This window comes from Simochromis diagramma, unplaced genomic scaffold, assembly GCF_900408965.1.
Source record: "Simochromis diagramma unplaced genomic scaffold, fSimDia1.1 OVJJ01000456.1, whole genome shotgun sequence".
Taxonomy (NCBI): domain Eukaryota; kingdom Metazoa; phylum Chordata; class Actinopteri; order Cichliformes; family Cichlidae; genus Simochromis; species Simochromis diagramma.
The window spans coordinates 1,195,878-1,215,166 of NW_024387186.1; the positions used below are offsets into that span (position 1 = coordinate 1,195,878).

General features: G+C 46.2%; 2 protein-coding genes across 6 annotated transcripts; one reads left to right on the plus strand and one right to left on the minus strand.

Moving 5' to 3' along the window:
- The first annotated feature begins 723 nt into the window (after positions 1-723).
- On the plus strand, positions 724-8,023 carry LOC120745087 (cyclin-dependent kinase 2 interacting protein). 4 transcript variants are annotated; one of them, XM_040049736.1, is made up of 5 exons: positions 724-841; positions 1,683-1,845; positions 1,922-2,051; positions 2,750-2,879; positions 7,265-8,023. In XM_040049736.1, exons 1-5 carry the CDS (start codon positions 835-837, stop codon positions 7,465-7,467), a joined length of 633 nt encoding a protein of 210 aa, XP_039905670.1. In that variant the 5' UTR covers positions 724-834; the 3' UTR covers positions 7,468-8,023. The 4 variants fall into 4 exon arrangements, with proteins under 4 accessions (XP_039905670.1, XP_039905671.1, XP_039905668.1 ...); XM_040049737.1 differs by lacking the exon at positions 724-841 and adding an exon at positions 872-1,066; XM_040049734.1 differs by lacking the exon at positions 724-841 and adding an exon at positions 1,073-1,277.
- A 99-nt stretch (positions 8,024-8,122) lies between these two features.
- On the minus strand, positions 8,123-19,288 carry znf839 (zinc finger protein 839). Of its 2 annotated transcripts, none has more exons than XM_040049731.1 (10): positions 17,881-19,288; positions 13,068-14,153; positions 12,752-12,883; positions 10,754-10,867; positions 10,552-10,644; positions 10,163-10,309; positions 9,976-10,080; positions 9,700-9,787; positions 9,499-9,610; positions 8,123-9,288 (listed from the first exon to the last, which is right to left on the minus strand). In XM_040049731.1, the coding sequence occupies exons 1-10, from the start codon at positions 18,589-18,591 to the stop codon at positions 8,817-8,819; spliced, it is 3,060 nt and encodes a 1,019-aa protein (XP_039905665.1). In that variant the 5' UTR covers positions 18,592-19,288; the 3' UTR covers positions 8,123-8,816. The 2 variants fall into 2 exon arrangements, with proteins under 2 accessions (XP_039905665.1, XP_039905664.1); XM_040049730.1 differs by having other exon boundaries at positions 9,700-9,799.
- Position 19,289: the final 1 nt, after the last annotated feature.

The following is a 19,289-nucleotide window of genomic DNA, read 5'->3' on the forward strand; positions in this document are numbered from 1 at the left end:
CAGTCGTCCAGTCGCAGGCCGCAGAGCGACGGTAGCCAGGCGTGCAGCTGCTTCAGGTGCTTCCTCTTACCTGAACGCAGCAGCACGTTGCCCACGTGCCTCTGAGCCAGGCTACGCCAGAACGAGCGGTTGTAGCGCGAGAGGTTCTGCAGCACCACGCTAAAGCCCCTCCACAGGGGACGGGACTTATCCAGCAGGTGTCTGAAGTATGAGCAGGTGCAGCGCATGCTCAGTTTGTCCCTCCAGGACAGAAAGCTGAACACCTTCAGCCACAACTCGGCCGGAAGCTGCAGCGCCATCTCTCACCTCCGATAATCGATCACGGAGCTACCTGAGCAGCGGCCCTGACGTCATCACAGCCGCAACACCGCCTTTTTGATTAGCTGTGTTAAAAGTCCGCTGATATCGATCCTCGATCGTGTCTATGGTCAGCTCCGACAGTTCTTCTCACTCTGCCTGCGCGATATTATTGATTATCGCCAGATTTTAAAAGATCTCCACAGAAAAAGAGACTCAGTAAAAGTACGGCAGTCCCAGTGTTAGCGCAGGCGCAGTGACACTTACTTACAACATCCGGTCCCAGTGCTGACGTCACGGCCAGTAAGTTTCAGACGTTATTGCGCATGTCAGAGAATTGAAAAGGCTGCATCGTCAGTCACGTGTAAGAGCAGAAAATCAGTTTAAAGTCAGAACATTGCTTCTCGCGCACAGGTGAGTTTACCTGAGGAGTGCCGAGACCGGAAACCAGACACCCGCGGTCAAAGAAGACGACTGGAAGAAAAACCGCCGAAGAAGAAGCTGAGCGGGTGGAGCTGGTCGGAGCTGATCGATCAGATGGAAGGTGGGTGATTGATAATCGATCCACACGTGACTAACCAGCTGATCGATGGCAGGCGCAGCAAAAGGTATCAGCTGATTGGCAGAAGCCTTTCCGTTATTAATCAGCGATCACGCGCTCAGGGTCAGAGCTTAGAGACCAAAACGACAACAAAGAGTGACGTCATATGTATACACCCGAGGTCCCTGTAGGATTTCACCTTTGCCTGGAGTCACGTGGACCATAAAGGTGGGCAGCTTGATATCGATTATTGACCAGCAGGAATCATTATCGCTTCAGACCGGCAGCGTTACCATGGTGAAATACCCCCTGACCCGGCTAAAGCCAGGTAAACCCTGAGTTACCTGGATGAGGTGACCTCTGCTGCAGAGCTCGAGTGGATGAGGTCAGTGAAGCCAGACAAGGCAAGAAATCCTGGATATGTTGGACCTGCTTCATGGTGGGTTAGGGTTAGTTACGGTTGACCTTTGACAGCTGAATGATGATGTAATGAGGTGGCTTCCTGAAGGCTGCACAGGTTAAAGTAGCATCATGTCTTTGATTGGTCAGTGACGAGCAGCCGCTCATATTTGTTTGTTTTTAATTTGCTTTACTTCATTTTATTACAATTTTTGACATTTGTATGGTTTTTTTTTTTTAAGTGACTTTTTTTTTTTTACAATAAGTTTAGAAATGTTGTCACGTTCTGAGCTGTGAGATCACAGGAAGTGACAGAGGCCGCTGTGAGGTGGCGAGCTGCACGTTGAGAACCGAGGTTTACGCAGGTTTTATGGATTGTCTTGTGTCGCCTGCACGCTCTGTCACTAAAACCATCAACAACAAAATCACATGACTCTGTTCTCAGGTGACATCTCAGTGACATCAGCAAACAGGAAGTCTGCTGCGATCACAGGAAGTGCGAGAAAGATCAAAGACAACGCTGCCGACTGGCACAACATGATGCTGCGGTGGGACAGGTTGAATGAGGATGGCTTCATGGCGGTGGCGAGCATCATCAACATGAGGCGGTCAGTTTACTGATGATTTCAGGAATGCCAGGTGTTGATCGATCATGTGATTGATCGATCTGAAATCTGTTTTCAGTGCTCAGAGCGATCAGCTGGTGCTCAACAACTCTTCATCGCCTCCACCCTCTTCCTCACCACAGCACGTGGGCGGAGCCTCCGAGCTGCAGGACAAATGTCTCAAACTGCAGGAAATCGTTGACAAAATGGTGAAGCTTCAAAAAACTTTATTTACACTTAGTTTCAGAGACAAAAACAAAACACTGGTTCAGAATCCAATCGATAATCAATAATCACACACACAAGCTCCATCAGTGATCAATAATCTGAGTGCAGAGAGTAAAAGCTCACACATACCTTTCAAAAGAAAGTGAGAAAACAGCTTTTATTGACCACTGAACAAAAGCTGATCAGTATTGATCTTGACTCAGCATGTGACACAGATTAAGGCTCCTCCTCCTTGGGCTGATGCGCACAACTGCTTTACAAAGTTAAACTGAATCTCAGTTTGTTGATTTAAAGTGATGCCATCATCAGGTTCACCTTTTCCCCATCTTTCTCTGAGTGAGCTGGATCAGTTAAACCTGAACTCCCAGATAGAGCTAATCAAGCAAGATAATAATCAATAACAGGAATCAGGAAGGAGGCTATCAGTGTTTTGCTGGAGCCTCCGAGCATGCTCATATGACAAGCATTTTACATGTATCATGTGACCGATGAAGGAGCTCTACTCTGATAGGCTGATCAGGTTTGATTCTGTTCATGAGGACGTGGTGTTTTCAGTGGGAGAAACATTTCGTCACTCTTCCAAGTGACAGAATCAACTTTTGGGATTCGCTTACCTGGCTCATCGAGCATGCGTCAAGACCTCTAACACTGTGTGACATCATTTCTTGTTTCCTGTCAGGCTGCTGTGGTGACGAAGATGGCTCGTCTGATGACATCACAGCGTGGAGTAGAGGATCTGGAGGCGTTTCAGTTTGGAGCCGAAGGAAGAAAAACTCCTCTGTTTCACAGCTGGAGCACCAGCGAGTTCGGTGAGCAGCGTGGCTGATGGAAACAGTGTAGCAGCTAGGACTGGTCAGATGAAGCTTAATCTTAATTTTACGTTTCACTTTAAATCAGATGATTCAGCCACAGTTTACTGATGGAGCTGTGAGATTAGTTGCCCATAGCAACAGCCTCCAGGCAGATCCGCCCTCTACTCAGATTTTATTCAATTGTTTCTGCTGCGGTTTCTGCCCGTTTCATCAGTAACACTAACAAATTCCATTAATTCTGCCATTATAGGATAAAAATGCTTAAATTGTGTCAACAATTATAATCTGATCTCATATCAACTTCACGATCAACGATGGCTGCCTGACAGTCATTGTTTGAGTAAAACACCAATGTTTCCAACGATAAAAGACAAATGTGGCTCAGCTTTCACTCAGCTGCCCACACGCTGAGCAGAGAAGGTTGAAGTCAGAGATGCAGAAGCTGTAAACGATCTAAATAGAGCCACACGGGATGAGCTGGAACCGGATTCGGTCTGAATCTGTGATCCGGATCCATTTTGGATCTGTTCCGGAGCCTGCGATTCCTTGAAGCAGATCCAAACATGTCGAGGCTCAGACTCGGAACCTTTAAAATGTGGTTAGATGACATTCAGGGACTGAAATGTAATCTGATTACCAGGGTTTTAATAGTTTTGCAATTTTCATTAGTTTTTATTTTGATTTAGTTTTGACTTCAGATTTTCAATTTTATATCAGTTTTAATTAGTTTTTACCAATTGTTTGCTAGTTTAGTTATTGTTTTGAAAATCCTTAGTTTCAGTTTAGTTTTGATTAGTTTCAGTTATAGTTTTAGTTGTTTGCAATAATTAAGTGTAACAAAATCCCAGTTTCATCATATCAGTCATGCTCTTCTGCTTATCCTTGGTATGTTGCTATTCCAGCTACCATACCCTGCACCCTGCACAGGTCGCCTGTCTGTCGCAGGGCTAACACGCAGAGACAGACAACTCACATTCCCACCTATGGGTTCTTTACATAAATAAATAAATAAATAAAGACAGATGAACACCCATTGATACCAGGCAACTATAAAATGTATATCTTGGCCCCAATGAGACTATTAACTCTTGCAGCACCGGGTGTTCGTAATTTTGGTTCAAGTGAATTGATAAACTTTTTGAAGGCAATTGACTCACACAGTTATGTAGATATCCCCGTCCTGTTGTCTCGGGATGCATCACGCTGCCTTGCCTGGGGTTAGCTTCTGTTTCTGGGGATGAGGGTTGAGTGTGCTCCCTTACCTTCTCAAGGTAAGCTAGGTTAGTCTTCTTGTGTGAGCTTTTCAAGTGCACTTTAAGGTTTGTGGGATTTTTTCCTTTTAGAAATGTCCCTCATAATTTGTCTCTTTCCCAGAGGTGGGACCAAGTCATTGTTTTGCAAGTCTCAAGTAAGTCTCAAGTCTTTATCCTCAAGTCACAAGTCAAGTCTCAAGTAATGTCAGGCAAGTCAGAGTCGAGTCTCAAGTCACTGGTGTAAAAGTCCGAGTAAAGTCACAAGTCTGAAATTTTGAATTTCAAGTCCTTTCGAGTCTTTAAAAAAAACGAAAAAATAATGTTGCAGTTATGCTAAATGTAAATATTAGACCATGTAATTTTTAAATCTGTGTTTTTCTCAACACATGACAAAATAGTGAACTTAGAAAATATACACAAATTGTGAAATTGCACCTCTTAAAATGCAGCTCAATTAAACCTAGCTCCTAGAATACTTTTCACCGACGGTTCTGAGATAAGCTGCATGTTATTCTTGGATGCGGTTGTAGGACCGGCTTTAAAATCGCATGACAAAATATCATACACATTAAAAAAAACTGCATCACCAACGTAGCCTGGACAACATTTGCTAGTTAGATGAAGTCAGCTATCTCATCGTAGCATATTTATATGCATATTTATAATCATACGGTTCTTGGAGTGAGTGCATACACTCAGTGAAGTTTAGTAACTTCAGGTCACTGCAACAAGCCCAGGTACAGTTTACCGACGGATGGGTACAGGACCTTGAAATGCACCGTGTAGAACGAAAGACCATCGTACGTATTGTAACGATGGTTAAGTGTTATTGTACAGTGACATGTTGGTTATCTCTGCACACTGTTGTTGTTCCTTTAAGATTCATGTTTGGTCATGCTGCAGGAAGTAGGGAGGGTGGTGTACAGGAAGGGGAGGGGGGACCTGGTTGTTCTGTGTGTATGTGTGTGCCAGGGTGGAGAGAGGTGGAGTACGAGGGCGCTCTCCCCTGAGTTAGCAACCCTCTTGCTTATGTGCCGAATAAACGGACAAACTGAGACCCAACCGTCTGGTTCTTGTGAATGTTACAGTATCATAAGTTTACCAGTCTCACAAATCGTCGTCATAAATACACATTCGTTAACCGTTTATTAATATAACCTTTGAGCTCAATGGTAATTAATTAGCAGTGAAAATAATTTCTGGTAGCATTACAGAAATGTAGCAGTGACAATAATATTGTTTGCTGTAATCGTACTGGGCAATTAGTGATACAAAAAACCTGTTTTATCCTGTGAATAAAAGTATATGTTTTTGTCAATGTACCATAATAACAGAAGCGAAACGCAATATTGTGTCAGGACAATTCACTATTTATGCACAATAAATAAAGGAGCATAGCGCGACAATTTCTGTTCAGCGCCAGACTTGCTTGTAACCTATATCACCAATTATGTTATGAAAATGACGTATTAACTACTAAAAAACACTGACCTTCGTGTAAATGCTTGGAGCAGACTAACCTGTGAGCTGGAGTGTTCTGGGACGTTATATTTGATCTTTGAATGGCTGCAATCCAGGCCATCCGTCGCCTCCTTGTTACTTCGGAAACATGGCTTGAACAATTTCTCTTCAACGATGTAATCCGATAACAACCGATCTCTTTACCCGTCTGCTTCCCGTGGCTGTCATGCGACCGGCTATTGCAGTTAATAATACAACAGCTTCTTGACATTTTTGTGTTTCTTTTTATCGCTGTGTGACTGATTTCAATTGAAAGCCTGCGTGCGCTAGTACCTCTTGCCACGAGTTCCCAGAATCCTTTGCGGTTTTACCCCTGAATGACGTCACATTTTCAATCTCTATATAATATGCATGTTAAATTTTATATTTGGGGTGAAATATCAAGTCTTTTCAAGTAAACCGGTTCAAGTCCAATTCAAGTCCCAGGTCATTGGTGTAAAAGTCCAAGTCAAGTCACAAGTCTTAGAACATTTTTTCAAGTCAAGTCTAAAGTCATAAAATTAATGACTCGAGTCTGACTCGAGTCCAAGTCATGTGACTCGAGTCCACACCTCTGCTCTTTCCACTACAAGACACTTGCTTTATCCAAAACACAGTCATATTCAAAGTAATCCCAAATTGGACTCTGGCGCTTTCTCCTGACTTTTCCTGACATGATTCTGCGTGTGGACGGAGCAGCAACACAGACGACTCGACTAACGCACTGCCACCTGCTGGCATAATGAGACACAGCAAGAAAAAAACCTGGAAACTAAACTTCATTTTCACCCTTGACTATTGTATGACACGCACACATCAATGAAAACTAAACACATTTTTGCTATAAATTCAGTTAATTTTAGTTAGTTTTGTGAACACTCATTACAGTTTTAGTTAGTTTTCCTTTTTTGTTTTTATTTCTGTTAACAAAAATGTTTTTTCACTTCTAGTTTTTGTTATTTCGTTAGTTTTCGTTAACGATAATAACTTTGCCGATTACAATCAGACTGTCTGCAGCAGCTTTGAAACGTCACGGTCTCAGTTTAAGAGTCTAAAAGTCATCTGAGCTCATCTTCACTCAGATATTCTCCAGTGGTGACTATGATAAATGATCGATCGGTGATTAGAGTGTAACACAGTAAACGTTTGCATGTAGGAAACTGACAGCGTCACTGTCCACAGAGTCACGGAGATGATAGATCTGTGATGTCATCACTGTCTCTGTCCTGATACATTGATTACTGATTGACTGTCAGAGCTTCGTGCTAAACACAAAAATAACAAACTAACATAAATGTGAGACTTCAGTGTTTGTAAAGACTTCTGCAGATTGTCTCCTCCGAGCTCCAACTTCATGAATCTGAGGTCAGTCAGCTGATTCAGGTGCAGCAGGAGGGGAGGAGTCAGGCAAAAAACACCTGCCAGCATACAGTTAGGTTCAGTGTTGCCATGGTTACTGTCTCATAGTCGACGTTAACTCTCTTTCTCCCTCATCTCGAGGTTAAGAGACTCAGTTGTAACTGAACCTGCTTCCTGTAACGTGCCCCTGAGTGAGGCAGCACACTACCTGTCCTGTCGTGGAGCTGCATGCTGTGATCCCTTTGGGTGATTGTTTAATTTGTGTTTCAGGTGAAATCTCTCAGGTGCTGCTCGACTCGTTCCGTCAGGAGCTCCTCTTAAAGCAGACAATCCTACAGGAAGTGGCTCACACGTTGACCTCTGACCTCTGCATGGTCTTTCTGTCCTGCTGGCTCCATCAGCCGTTCATTCCCACGCAGAGCAGACTCAGGCTGGAGGCGTTGCTGCTGGAGACTGGGCACCGCCCACTGTGAGACCATCAGCCCTGTTGGAGATGAAGCACATGAAAGAGTCGCAACAGAGGAACGCCAGATTGATGAGTGACTCTATTGATCATCCATTAAACCTGATGCAGGTGTGACCCTGGCTCCACCTCGATGAAGGAGACTCACTCAGCCCCTTTTTTGTTTGAGATCACAGGCAATAAACTGATCAATACGTGACCTGTCATCAGCACAGCGGAGCTCACCTGTACTTGTGTGGCTTAATTCTGATGACATCATTAATATTAAACATCTCCACAAAGAACTTACCCACTCAAGGGTTTGGTTGCTGTGGCGATGTTATGTTTGAAGCATTTTTGTTTTTTCTTGTTACATCACGGATTGATGGCAAGTTTGTTCAAACCGGAAGCGACACACCTGGTCAGACTCTGCATGAGCCACCTGTAGCGATGGCTTCTTCTTCGGTGGTTTTTCTTCCTGAAGCCCACAGCCCGCCCTTTATGGATGTGATGTGTTTATGTGCCTGAAATAAAGACGGAGGTCTTTGTACACATGAAAAGTGTACAATAAAGTTGTTTCAAATCTGCTGTGTGTGTTTTAAATTTTCATTGGAAGCACAAGGTGGACATCCCTGGTTAGAGGGTTGACAGGTGTGTGCGCGAGAACACAGACGCTTTGAGGTGGGTGGAGTTCAGCTTAGTTTATTGGGAGGAACAGGAAACACTCGAACAGGACAACGTTTTTTTCCCTCTGTTCTCGTGTCGGTTCTCCGAATGTTCTCATCCCGTTTGGAGAACGTGTTGTGTGAATTTTATAAAAAGTAATAAAATAGTGCAACTTTTTAAACTTTATCTACATATGAACATCCAACGGATCACTTCACGGTCAACGAGTCCAGACACAAAGTTTACACATTCACAGCCAATCAGGAAACCAGGGAGGCTGCTGATGACATCATCTCAGGTGGCACTAAACGAGCCAATCAGATGCACTGTACAGAGTCTGCAGAACACGCTACTGCACCTGGATGAAGGTGAAACCACCTGTCGCCATGACGCCATCCCTCTGGTTTCTGAAGTCATGGCGAACATCATCAACAGGAGCTTCAGTCTGAACCAGAAATGACCGGACCTAAGTTTCCAGGTACGGTCTGGGGTCAGGTTAACGGAATTGTTCGTCCTGTTGTCCTCAGCAGGGCGGAGTCAGAGCAGGCGCCCCCTGCAGGCGGCAGTGTTTACTACAGCTGTAAAGTCCAGCAGAAACCTGAGGGGGGCGCCGAAAGTGCAGGATGGTGTCAGGTACGTCTGTCTGCAGCACTGCCTCACTCCACCTTAAAAGTCAGCGTGGTACAGACCAGGTGCTGGTTCCGGTCCAGGTGTTTACTGGGGGGCTTTGGCTCCGTCGGACGCCTCAATGCCCAGCAGGGCCTGGACCGCCTCCAGCGGCACGCCCTCCGGGGTCTGAATGTGCATGGTGGTTCCATCTGGCCCGTTAACGATCACAATCCCGTCTGAGCCCGGTTCTGCCAGCTGCACCGTCAGCCCCTCCGTCTGGATGTAGATCTCCTCGCCCTCCTGCACCTCTTTGGCCTCCGAGGGGCCCAACTCAGGGTGGGAGGGGCTTAGAGTCTGGATCAGGCTGGATTCAGGCTTGATGACAGATCCGGCTGTAGGGGCGGGCTCAGATGACTTTGTGTCCGTGGGGTCACTGGGACCTGAACCCAGAGCTTTCTCCAGCTCCGTCACCTGGGGTCCGATGTCTGTAGAGCTTGACGCTTGTTCCTGGTGGACGTCATGGTCCTCACCTGGGGTCACTTCCATAGGGGTGTCAGGGGGCGGGGCCTGTGAGGAACTGTGAGAAACACATTGCAGTGCAGTGAGACAGGAGCGCTTTCCAGAAGTGACCTCACCTGAACTCGATTTTCTAGAAATGGCCGAGTAAAAATACATTCGCCACATTACGGAAACCCTGACCTCACAGGTCACCTGTGATCACATCGTCACCTCAGGGCGTGGCTACCACGCACATGTACTCAGCAAACAGGGGGTAGAGACAGCTCACCTGGAGGAGTCAGCAGAGACTGTCAACAGTCTGGTTCCCTCTGGAATCACGAGAGGAGCGACAGAGACCGAGCAGGACTTCAGAGGGGTCACAGAGGTCACCGCGGTCCCACCTGGTCGGATGACATGCAGAGAGATTAATAAAACACAGATAGATGTTTTATCTGCAATTTAGCTGTAGATTAGGACATTCCAGCCATACCTGTTTTTGGCGTCTCGAGGCCATTGTGATGCACGGGGACGCTGTTCTCCATCTTGAACCTCTTGGATGGCGGCAGCATCTTAGAGTTCTGGGAAGGAGACTGATGCGGATTAGAACCGTACCTCTAATCTTCAGGTAAACCTCAGTGAGAAGCTGTGGTCGACCTCATTGTCAGCTACGACTCTAAAGCTGTGATTGGCTGCTTAGACTGACCGCCCGACCATGCGGGGACGTAGGCTTATCTTGTTATAACAACTTGGATGCAGGTGTGCTTACCTCCATGTATCGCACGTTCTTATTTGTTGAACTGGAGCCAGGAGACGCTCCAGGAACCACCTTCATCCTGTTCACCTCGTCCAGGATCCCTAGAGACCTGGCCACCTGAAACACAGCACAGTCTGGGTCACCTGTACGCCGCAGGGTCCACTTGTAACAGGCGTTCTGATGTCAGCATGGGCCTCACCTCGATGTTCCTGATTTCCAGGGGCGTGGCTCCACCCTGCGGGCTACTGATGTAATCCTGGGCGGCCTGCCTCACCTGAGCCTGCAGGGACTCGAACTCACGGTAAATGTCTGGGAAATGAGTTCGACCCGGACCGCCGCGCTCCACCTGGAACAGCCAGGGCACATGATACACTGCAATAGCTGCACATCATTTACAGAGAAAATAAGAGTCAGTGCGATGAGAGAGCAGCTCAGTTTAAACTGTCAGCTGTCTGTAATAACATGCTCCACTGTCTTGTGCTCACATAATTTGCTCTGGCATTAATAAAGTATTCTGATTCTGAGCCCCTGATGATGTCACAGATCCCGGCAGGTGTGGATAAAGGTTTGTCCTTCGTGTGTGCGTACCTTTGCCAGCATTAGCTCCCACAGACTCATCACTTTGGTCAGACGAGGAAGAACGATGTCCATCAGCTCCTCATCCTCGCACTGCTCCACCACCTGTGAGCGACGTGATAGGACACTCAGGTGTTAGCACATTAGGTGACTACACATAAATCAATATTTTTGAAGACCTTTACTCTGAAAGGAGCTGCTTCCTCCACCTTACCTCCTCTAGACGCTCTCGTCTTCTCTCTACCTGCTGCTCTGCTGTTACCATGGTAACACCCAACTTTGGAGGTCGACCACGACGACCTCTCCTACTCACGAGGCCCACAGTCACCTGCGAAAAATGAGCAATCAGATTCACCTGAGTGCTAACAGAGCAGGACGAGGTTTCTGTGCAAACTACTGTACAGGTGAGCTCACCTGGACAAGTGACAGATGTAGTCAAAGCTCTAATAAGAGTTGAACAAAGGTCTATTTACAGCAAAGCATCCCCGACAGCGCGTGAGGTCGCATATTGTGCCGTTTGTCCCATCGCAGACACCGTACACAGAATGATTACTGTGTTTTGCCATTTTGTAGGACGATACTACTTTGTTGCTTTTATTTTGAAGGCAACATTTATCCTTTTTCAATTCAAGTGTGTCTGTGCGTGCATGAATGCAGCTTCACTGTAAATGTGTCAGAGCCCATGTTTCTGAGAAATGTGAGTTTTCTGAGAGATGAAAGTACTTTAGTTTGAATTAGAGCTGGGCGATAGAACGATCACGACATGTGTTGCGAAATAACTTTTTCTCGATAGAAAAATTTAACTATTGCGATAGGCCTCGTCTCTTGTCCTCTTAAAAAAAAAAAAAAAAAGAACAGCCAATCCACATTAAGTAGTGCAGAGCCGAACCAATCACAGCCGCAGCGTCACGTGACTTGTTACATACAGCACAAGTGCCAAGCCGCACATGTGTATTTGTTTGGGAAGCAGCCAGCCGCCGTGCCGCCCGGGTAATGGAGGAAATGAGCGTGCCGACTAGAAAAATCAACCGAGCGTGACCGAAGAGAAAACAGATGATGGTTTCAATGCCGGAGAGATTGTCGAACAGAAGAGCCAGAGAAGTTCCGTAGTGTGAAGGTATTTCAGCTATTTCAAGTCTGACAAAAAACAGAGTAGCGTGCACTGTAAATTGTGCTGAAAACAAGTCTGGAAATACAATAAAGCGGTGCATGCTCAGTCTCTGACTGGAAGCGCTGATCCGTCATTCGGCTTTTGTCAGACTAAAGTAACTGTTAAAACTGTTTGAAAAGCTAAGCTATACAACAAGGAGAGATTGAGAATTTCCTTTTAGTTCTCAGTTTATTTGATATTGACAAAAGTTAGTCAGTTTTGTCTGTTCTTCTATAAAACAAACTAAGATTTATTTTTAGAATTAATATTTTGTTTCTAAGTGGAATTGACAATTTAGTAGTCTGTTTTGTTTGTTCTATTTTGAAACTTAAACGCTTTAGCGGCTGCCTTTTGTGTAGTTTGCAATATTTGCATTTATTTATCTGAAAAAGTCTCATGTTCCTTAAGTACATCTACCCTGTTGAATTTATTATGGGAAATAAATATTTAAATCAAAACAAGCTGCTGATTATTTCACATTTTACTTGTGAGCAACGGCACATTTACATCTTACAAATATAGTTATTTGGCTTATATCGTGATAGATATCGTTATCGCCTGAAATGAAAAAAACATATCGTGATATGAAAAAATCTTATATCACCCAGCTCTATTTTGAATTGGGATAAAGCACACCTGGATCACCAGGTGAAGTGACATAGGAGCAGGCAGCAGTGCACTCTCTGCCAGGGACCTCTGAAGCACACGCAGGGTGAAGTGAGTGAACTGAAGCAGGTTACAAAGCAGCAGTTGTTTGTGCCAGGAGTAAAAATGAACTGAGTCACAGCTGGAGTTTTGTTCTTCACTCAAAGAGGAAGAAGCTTCTGCTTCTCAGTGTCACCTGTGTGCTCTCCACTGCAGACATTGAGCCCGACTGTAATGTTGCAGGGAGCAAATTTCTCTCCCTGAAGAAGAACAAAGAGCTGAAAAGCTGAAGTCCTTCAACTACAACAGAACAGCGACGGCACTTTCACAGTCTGGGAACGATGACGACCGGCTAGCTGTAACATGAACTCTCACCGGCAGCCGTTCATCACTTTCATACTCCATGAGCAATCTCACCTTAGGAGGTGGCCCCAGTGACCGTCCCCGCCCTCGTCCCCGCCCCCTGCCTCGCCCTCGTCCTCGGGGACGGCCGGGGCCCCGATGATGGAGGCCTCTGAGTCCTACAGCTGCTGCTGGACCCCCCTCCACCTGCAGACGGACAACAGTCAGCTTACTGTCGACAGCTGTTATTATCCTGAATGTTTGAGCTCCAGAAAGGGCTAACCAGCCATAATTAGCTGGTTAGTTAACAGCTTATTAACTGTACACAGACAATAAGAAAATAAACTGTAGGATGACAGATCTCTGCTGTGATTGGTGGATGATTTCTCACTTTATTTGTTGCCGTGGCCGCAGGTTTGTCATCCTTATTTTTCTCCTCCTCCTCCTCCTCCTCATTGACGCCGACTGTTGCCGTTTCCTCTGATTGGCTGTTGTCTGGAAGGGGGTGCGGTGTGTTCCCCGGTGGGTCGCCGGGTGGCTCTGGCTCCCCGTGGGTCGGGTTCAGTTTGTAGTGGCGGTTCAGGCCGCCAGCACCGATGTAGGCCTTGTCGCAGGTCTGGCAGCGGTGGGACCGAGACTTGTGGCTGTAGGTGAGGGAGCTGCCGGGCGTGGCGCCATCCTTCCTGCTGCCCTCGCCGTCCTCCTCCTCCACGCTCATGTCAGAGTAGTCGTCTGAGTCGGACTGGTGACTTTCGGCGAGGTCCTCTGTCTTTATGAACTTGTAGTCTTTGGCTTTGTACTTCGGTGGTCTGGAGACCCGCCCGGACCGGGTTTGGACCTTCATTGCTTTTTTCTCCCTCTTCTTTGCCTTCTTCTCCTTCTCTTTTTGCTCACTTCTGTCCTTAGTGGGAGGGGCTGTAGAGGGCGTGGCCACCGTGACACATTGTGCAGCAGGCGCGGCGGTCTGTACTGGGACTGCCGTGACTGTGACAGGTGGTTTAATGGGACTTTTACGGGCAGCAGCCATCGTGCCGTTAGCAGGTGTTTTAATTAATGGAAAGCTAACAGTTTTAGCCACAGTAGTGGGTGGAGTCTTAATTATTGAAGGGATTGGGGTCTTAACAGTGGGTGCCGTGGACACTCTGATTGGTGTTGCTGTGGGTTTCTGACCTACGCTGGAGGAAACTGATGCCGTCTGGCCCGTCAGCTTGTGGACCAATGGTAGCAGTGAGCCGACCACGGGGGCGGGGCTCTGCAGCAGCAGCTGGATGGGTGGGTCTCCAGGATTCTGCTGCAGGAAGAACTGCTGACCCTCCTGACCAACCACGGGCTGGATGTGGATAATCTGAGTGCTGCTCACGCTGCCATTGGCTGACAGCTTCACTTGCGGCTGAGTGACCGACTTCTGCTGGGTGGCGGAGCCAGGCTTCACTTCCTGTTTGGGAGGCACCTGGATCTGGATCCTAACGGGCTCCGACTGAAAGGACAGACACACAGAAAGTAGATCAAAACACATGATGAGTGTGATTATTCAGAGATTTGTTACCATGGCAACATTAAGATCACAAACTGAGTCGATGAAGAAGTTGGTTTAAGGATTCCTGAAGAGTGTATGGATAATGAAAATGGACTGATGAGTTCTTATGTCAGTGTGAAGCATTTAAAAGTTCCAAGGGCTCCAAATGTGAAAATTCACAATCAAACCCGTTTTTTATGTTTCTGAACCTGAAGTTGAAAAACTAACCGTGTGGTTAAGTAAACAGCAGGTAAACATGTTCAGAAACATGGAGACGGGAGCCCACTGCGAGCTGCTGCTGTCACGCCTCACCTGCATCACCTGCCCAGGCCCCAATCGAGTTGGACTTTCTCAGCATGGATCTTCCTCCATGTAGCTCTTCATTTGCAATTCCACTCCCATCACACTGCTTTCTGCTTTCCAACTTCCCTCTGTCACTGATATTTCAGATCTCATCTGTAATTCAAAACCTTCTCCTTGTCAGCGAGACCCCATTCCTACAGTTCTGGTCAAGGCCTGTCTACCCTCTTTGCTTCCCCTCATACAGTGATGTCAATACGCATTTGATCACCCTGTGATTTTGCAAGTTCTCTTACTTAGAGATCATGGAGGGGTCTACAATTTTCAGCATAGGTGCATTTCCATTGTGAGAGACAGAATCTAAAAAGAAAAATCCAAAAATCACATTGTATGATTTTTGAACAATTTATTTGTGAATTACTGTGTCACGTATTTGACCACTTGCTTATCAGCCAGATTTCTGACCCTCAAAGACCTGTTATTTTGCTTTCAAATAGTCCAGCTACACTCTACACTCATAGCGCGGCTCAGCCAAACTCCAGTTTGCGGCAATGGCGGCCGCCACTAAGTTTTAAAATTAATCATCTACAGGGTGGGCCATTTATATGGATACACCGTAATAACATGGGAATGGTTGGTGATATTAAAGTCCTGTTTGTGGCACATTAGTATATGTGAGGGGGCAAACTCCTCAAGATGGGTGGTGACCATGGTGGCCATTTAGAAGTCGGTCATCTTGGATACAACTTTTGTTTTTTCAGTAGGAAGAGGGCCATGAGACACAAACTTATTGGTAATGTCACAAGAAAAACAATGGTGTGCTTGGTTTCAACGTAACTTTATTCTTTCATGAGTTATTTAGAAGTTTCTCTTTGTTCACAGCCATTGACATGTCGAAGAGGTTAAGACGTGAGGAGCGGATCGAAATTGTGTTGATATCTGGTGAATGCAGTAACCGGGTCATTGCAGCAGATTTCAATGCAAGACACCGTACGAGACCACCCATCTCCCATGCTACAGTTAGCAAACTGCTTGCTAAGTTTCGTGAAACTGGTTCAGTGTTGGATTTGCCAAAATGTGGACGCAAGAAAACTGTCACTAATGAAGAAACATCAGTGGCTGTCCTAGCTTCATTCAGCAAGAGCCCACAGTGTAGCACTCGCCGCATGTCACTGGAGAGTGGCATTAGTCGAACATCCCTTCGGTGGATATTAGCTACTCACAAATGGCACCCTTACAAACTCCAGCTACTGCAGCATCTCAACGAGGATGACCCAGATCGGCGCACAGAATTTGCAGAACAGGCAAAACAAAAATTGGAACAGGACCCTCAGTTCACGCAGAAGATTTTGTTCAGTGATGAGGCAAACTTTTATGTGAAAGGTGAAGTTAACAAACAAAACCACCACTATTGGTCTGACACTAACCCACATTGGATGGATCTCTCCAAGACTGTTGGAACAACAAAAGTGATGGTTTGGTGTGGAATATGGGGTACAACGATAGTGGGTCCATTCTTCATCAATGGAAACCTCAAGGCCACTGGATATTTGAAATTGCTACATGATGATGTGTTTCCCTCTTTATGCACTGAAGCTGGCACGTTCCCTGAGTTTTTCCAGCAGGATGGTGCACCACCACATTATGGGTGCCAGGTCCGAGCATTCCTAGATGAACAGTTTCCTGGAAAGTGGATTGGTCATCGTGGGCCAGTTGAATGGCCCCCAAGGTCTCCCGATCTGACCCCCTTAGACTTTTATCTTTGGGGTCATCTGAAGGCAATTGTCTATGGTGTGAAGATACGAGATGTGCAGCACCTGAAACTACGGATACTGCATGCCTGTGCTGGCATTTCTCCTGCGGTGTTGCTATCAGTGTGTGAAGAGTGGGAGAAGAGGGTTGCATTGACAATCCAACACAATGGGCAGCACATTGAACACATTTTATAAGTGGTCAGAAACTTGTAAATAACTCATGAAAGAATAAAGCTACGTTGAAACCAAGCACACCATTGTTTTTCTTGTGACATTACCAATAAGTTTGATGTGTCACTATGGCCCTCTTCCTATTGAAAAAACAAAAGTTGTATCAAGTGGCCGACTTCTAAATGGCCACCATGGTCACCACCCATCTTGAGGAGTTTGCCCCCTCACATATACTAATGCGCCACAAACAGGACTTTAATATTACGGTGTATCCATATAAATGGCCCACCCTGTATTCTTAACTTACCACTGGAACTGTTCCTGTTTCCTTCAAAGTTGCTGCCGTCACCCCAATATTGAAAAAAACAAAAAAACAAAAACAAAACGGGTCTAGACCTCAATAATTTTGACAATTTTTGTCCTTTTTCCAATCTACCATTCCTCTCAAAAATTCTCAAGAAGATAGTTGCCACAACTCCACTCACACTTAACTAACAATAATCTGTATGAATAGTTCCAGTCTGGTTTTCTGGTTTAATCATGATTCTGCTCTCCCCCCATCCTCCCTCACCCTCTGTTTAGCCAAACTAAATTCATGGTTCTCTTCTAATTTTCTTAAACTCAACAGTAACAAATCCGAGCTTGTCTTGGTCGGCTCTAAATCAACATTATCCAGAACCAACAGTTTCTCTATTACAATCAATACTCAATCAAAAAATAAAACTCCATTTCTTCCTCTGTGAAAAGCTTGGGTGTCATCCTCGACAGTACTCTATCTTTCAATTCACACATCAATAATGTCACTCGGTCTGCATATTTTCAATTGTGCAACATTAATCGTCGCCGTCCTTTTCTCTCCCCACATGCCGCTGCCATTCTTGTCCATAGCCTTGCTTCTTTTTGGTCTTACTCAAAAATCCATCCACAAGCTCCAATGGGTCCAGAACTCTGCTGCCCGTATTATCATCAGGATCCCTTCTATCCATCACATCACTCCTGTCTTGCAGCAGCTTCATTGGCTCCCGGTCAAATATCGCATCAATTTCAAAATGCTTCTGTATACATTTAAGGCTATTCGACATCTCTCCCTCTCTCTGATTTGGTTCAGATCACCATTCCATCTCGGTGTCTTAGATCTTCTTCTCTCTCTGTCCCCTCTCCCCGTCTTGCCACCATGGGGAGCAGGGCTTTCAGTTGCTCGACTCTGGAACTCCCTTCATCCTGATATAAGAAATATCACTTCATTCTCTCTTTTTAAGTCTAGACTCAAAACTCACTTGTTCAAAACAGCTCATCCCACATAACACTCTGCTATTTCAAATGTGTTTTATGTCTTATGCTCTTATGATTGTGTAAATTGCTTGTTTTTATTATTCTGCTGTGTACAGTGTCCTTGAGTGCTCTGAAAGGCGCTTTCAAATAAAATGTAGTATTATCATTATTTTTATTATTATGTGACCCACCTTTTTCTGGATCAAGGGGATCGAGCTTCCCGTCTGCATGGCCACCTGCTGGGCCACGCTCTTCAGCTGTTGGGAGGCGTTGTTCGGGCCTTTCAGGTTCTGCTGGGAGACCTGGATCTGCTGTTTTGGGACCTGCTGCTGTGACACCTGGACCTGCTGCTGCTGGGACTTGGTGACCTGGTTGATGACCTGCTGCAGCTGACTCGGATCCAGAGCTGCGCTGTGAGCCGGTTTGATCAGCTGGCCCTGCTGGAGCAGCTGGGCCGCCTCGGTGTCGGAAACCTGGACCACCTGCTGCTTGGTGAGCTGCTCCAGCAGCGCCTGCTGCTCCTCTGCCGTCAGCCCGGAGCTCTCCACCAGGCTGCCGTCTGGCTGCACGTACAGGATGGTGGTGTTAGCCAGGTCGGTGAACTCCGTGGCCACCAGAATGCTCTGCTCCTCCGGCTGGCTCGGCAGTAGCTCCGCCAGCTGAGCCCCGGACGCCACCGGTACACTGTGGCCCGGCTGGTCGCCCTCCGTGCCGGACACGGGCTTCAGATTGCCGCTCTGGTTGCCGGCCGCCGCTACGTTCTCCCCGGGCTTGCTGCTGTGAGCAGTGCGGGTTGCTGGTGAGCCGTCCCCGGGCTGGGCGCTCAGGGCGGTGGGGGGCTGATCCGCGGCCCCCGACGACTCCGGGGCTGTTATTGTTCTGTCACCCTCGCTGTCCGCCATTTTGGCTGTGAGGTTGGAGTCAGTGCAGACACTCGGGGGATGAAACCAACCGGATCGATCGATCGATTACACCGAATAAATACTGATTTATGGACGCTGTGTGTGCACGAAGCAGAAACGCTCCGCGGGGATGAAGGACGACATTAACGGGAGCAGTGATACCGGGAGCGCTGACGGTTAGCGGGGGGAGATTTGAACTAGCTTAGCTTAGCCCGAGCAGGAGCGGGAGCGCGCATTTCCCGGAGCGGATCCAGTGTTTCACCGTGAAAAGATCCGGCGTGGGTCATCTTTAAAAAAGTTTAAAATCACTTTAAAAGTGTGTAAAATCACAGCCGAGTTTAGTTCACTGAATATTAATAGAAAATAAAATCGCATTTACATTAAAGATACCCTAAGCGTTTTAAAATAAAGACATTTTGACGAAAAGCTGTTTGTAAGCAAACAGCACATTATGATTGATTAGAGAGTTTTGTATACCGGATATTTCTCTAATTTCATCTTTATATTGATTTACTTTTATAAATGTATCTCCAGAAAACACACACACAAAATCAAGTTAAATTAATCCAGTCATTAATTTTTCACCAGTTTTACTCGTCTGTTCCAGTTAAAAATATTTGTTAATCTGATCCAGTTTCCTTGTTTTCCAGTCATCTGTCGTCGAGTTTCCGTTTCCGGTCATTAAATTCTGAATGTTT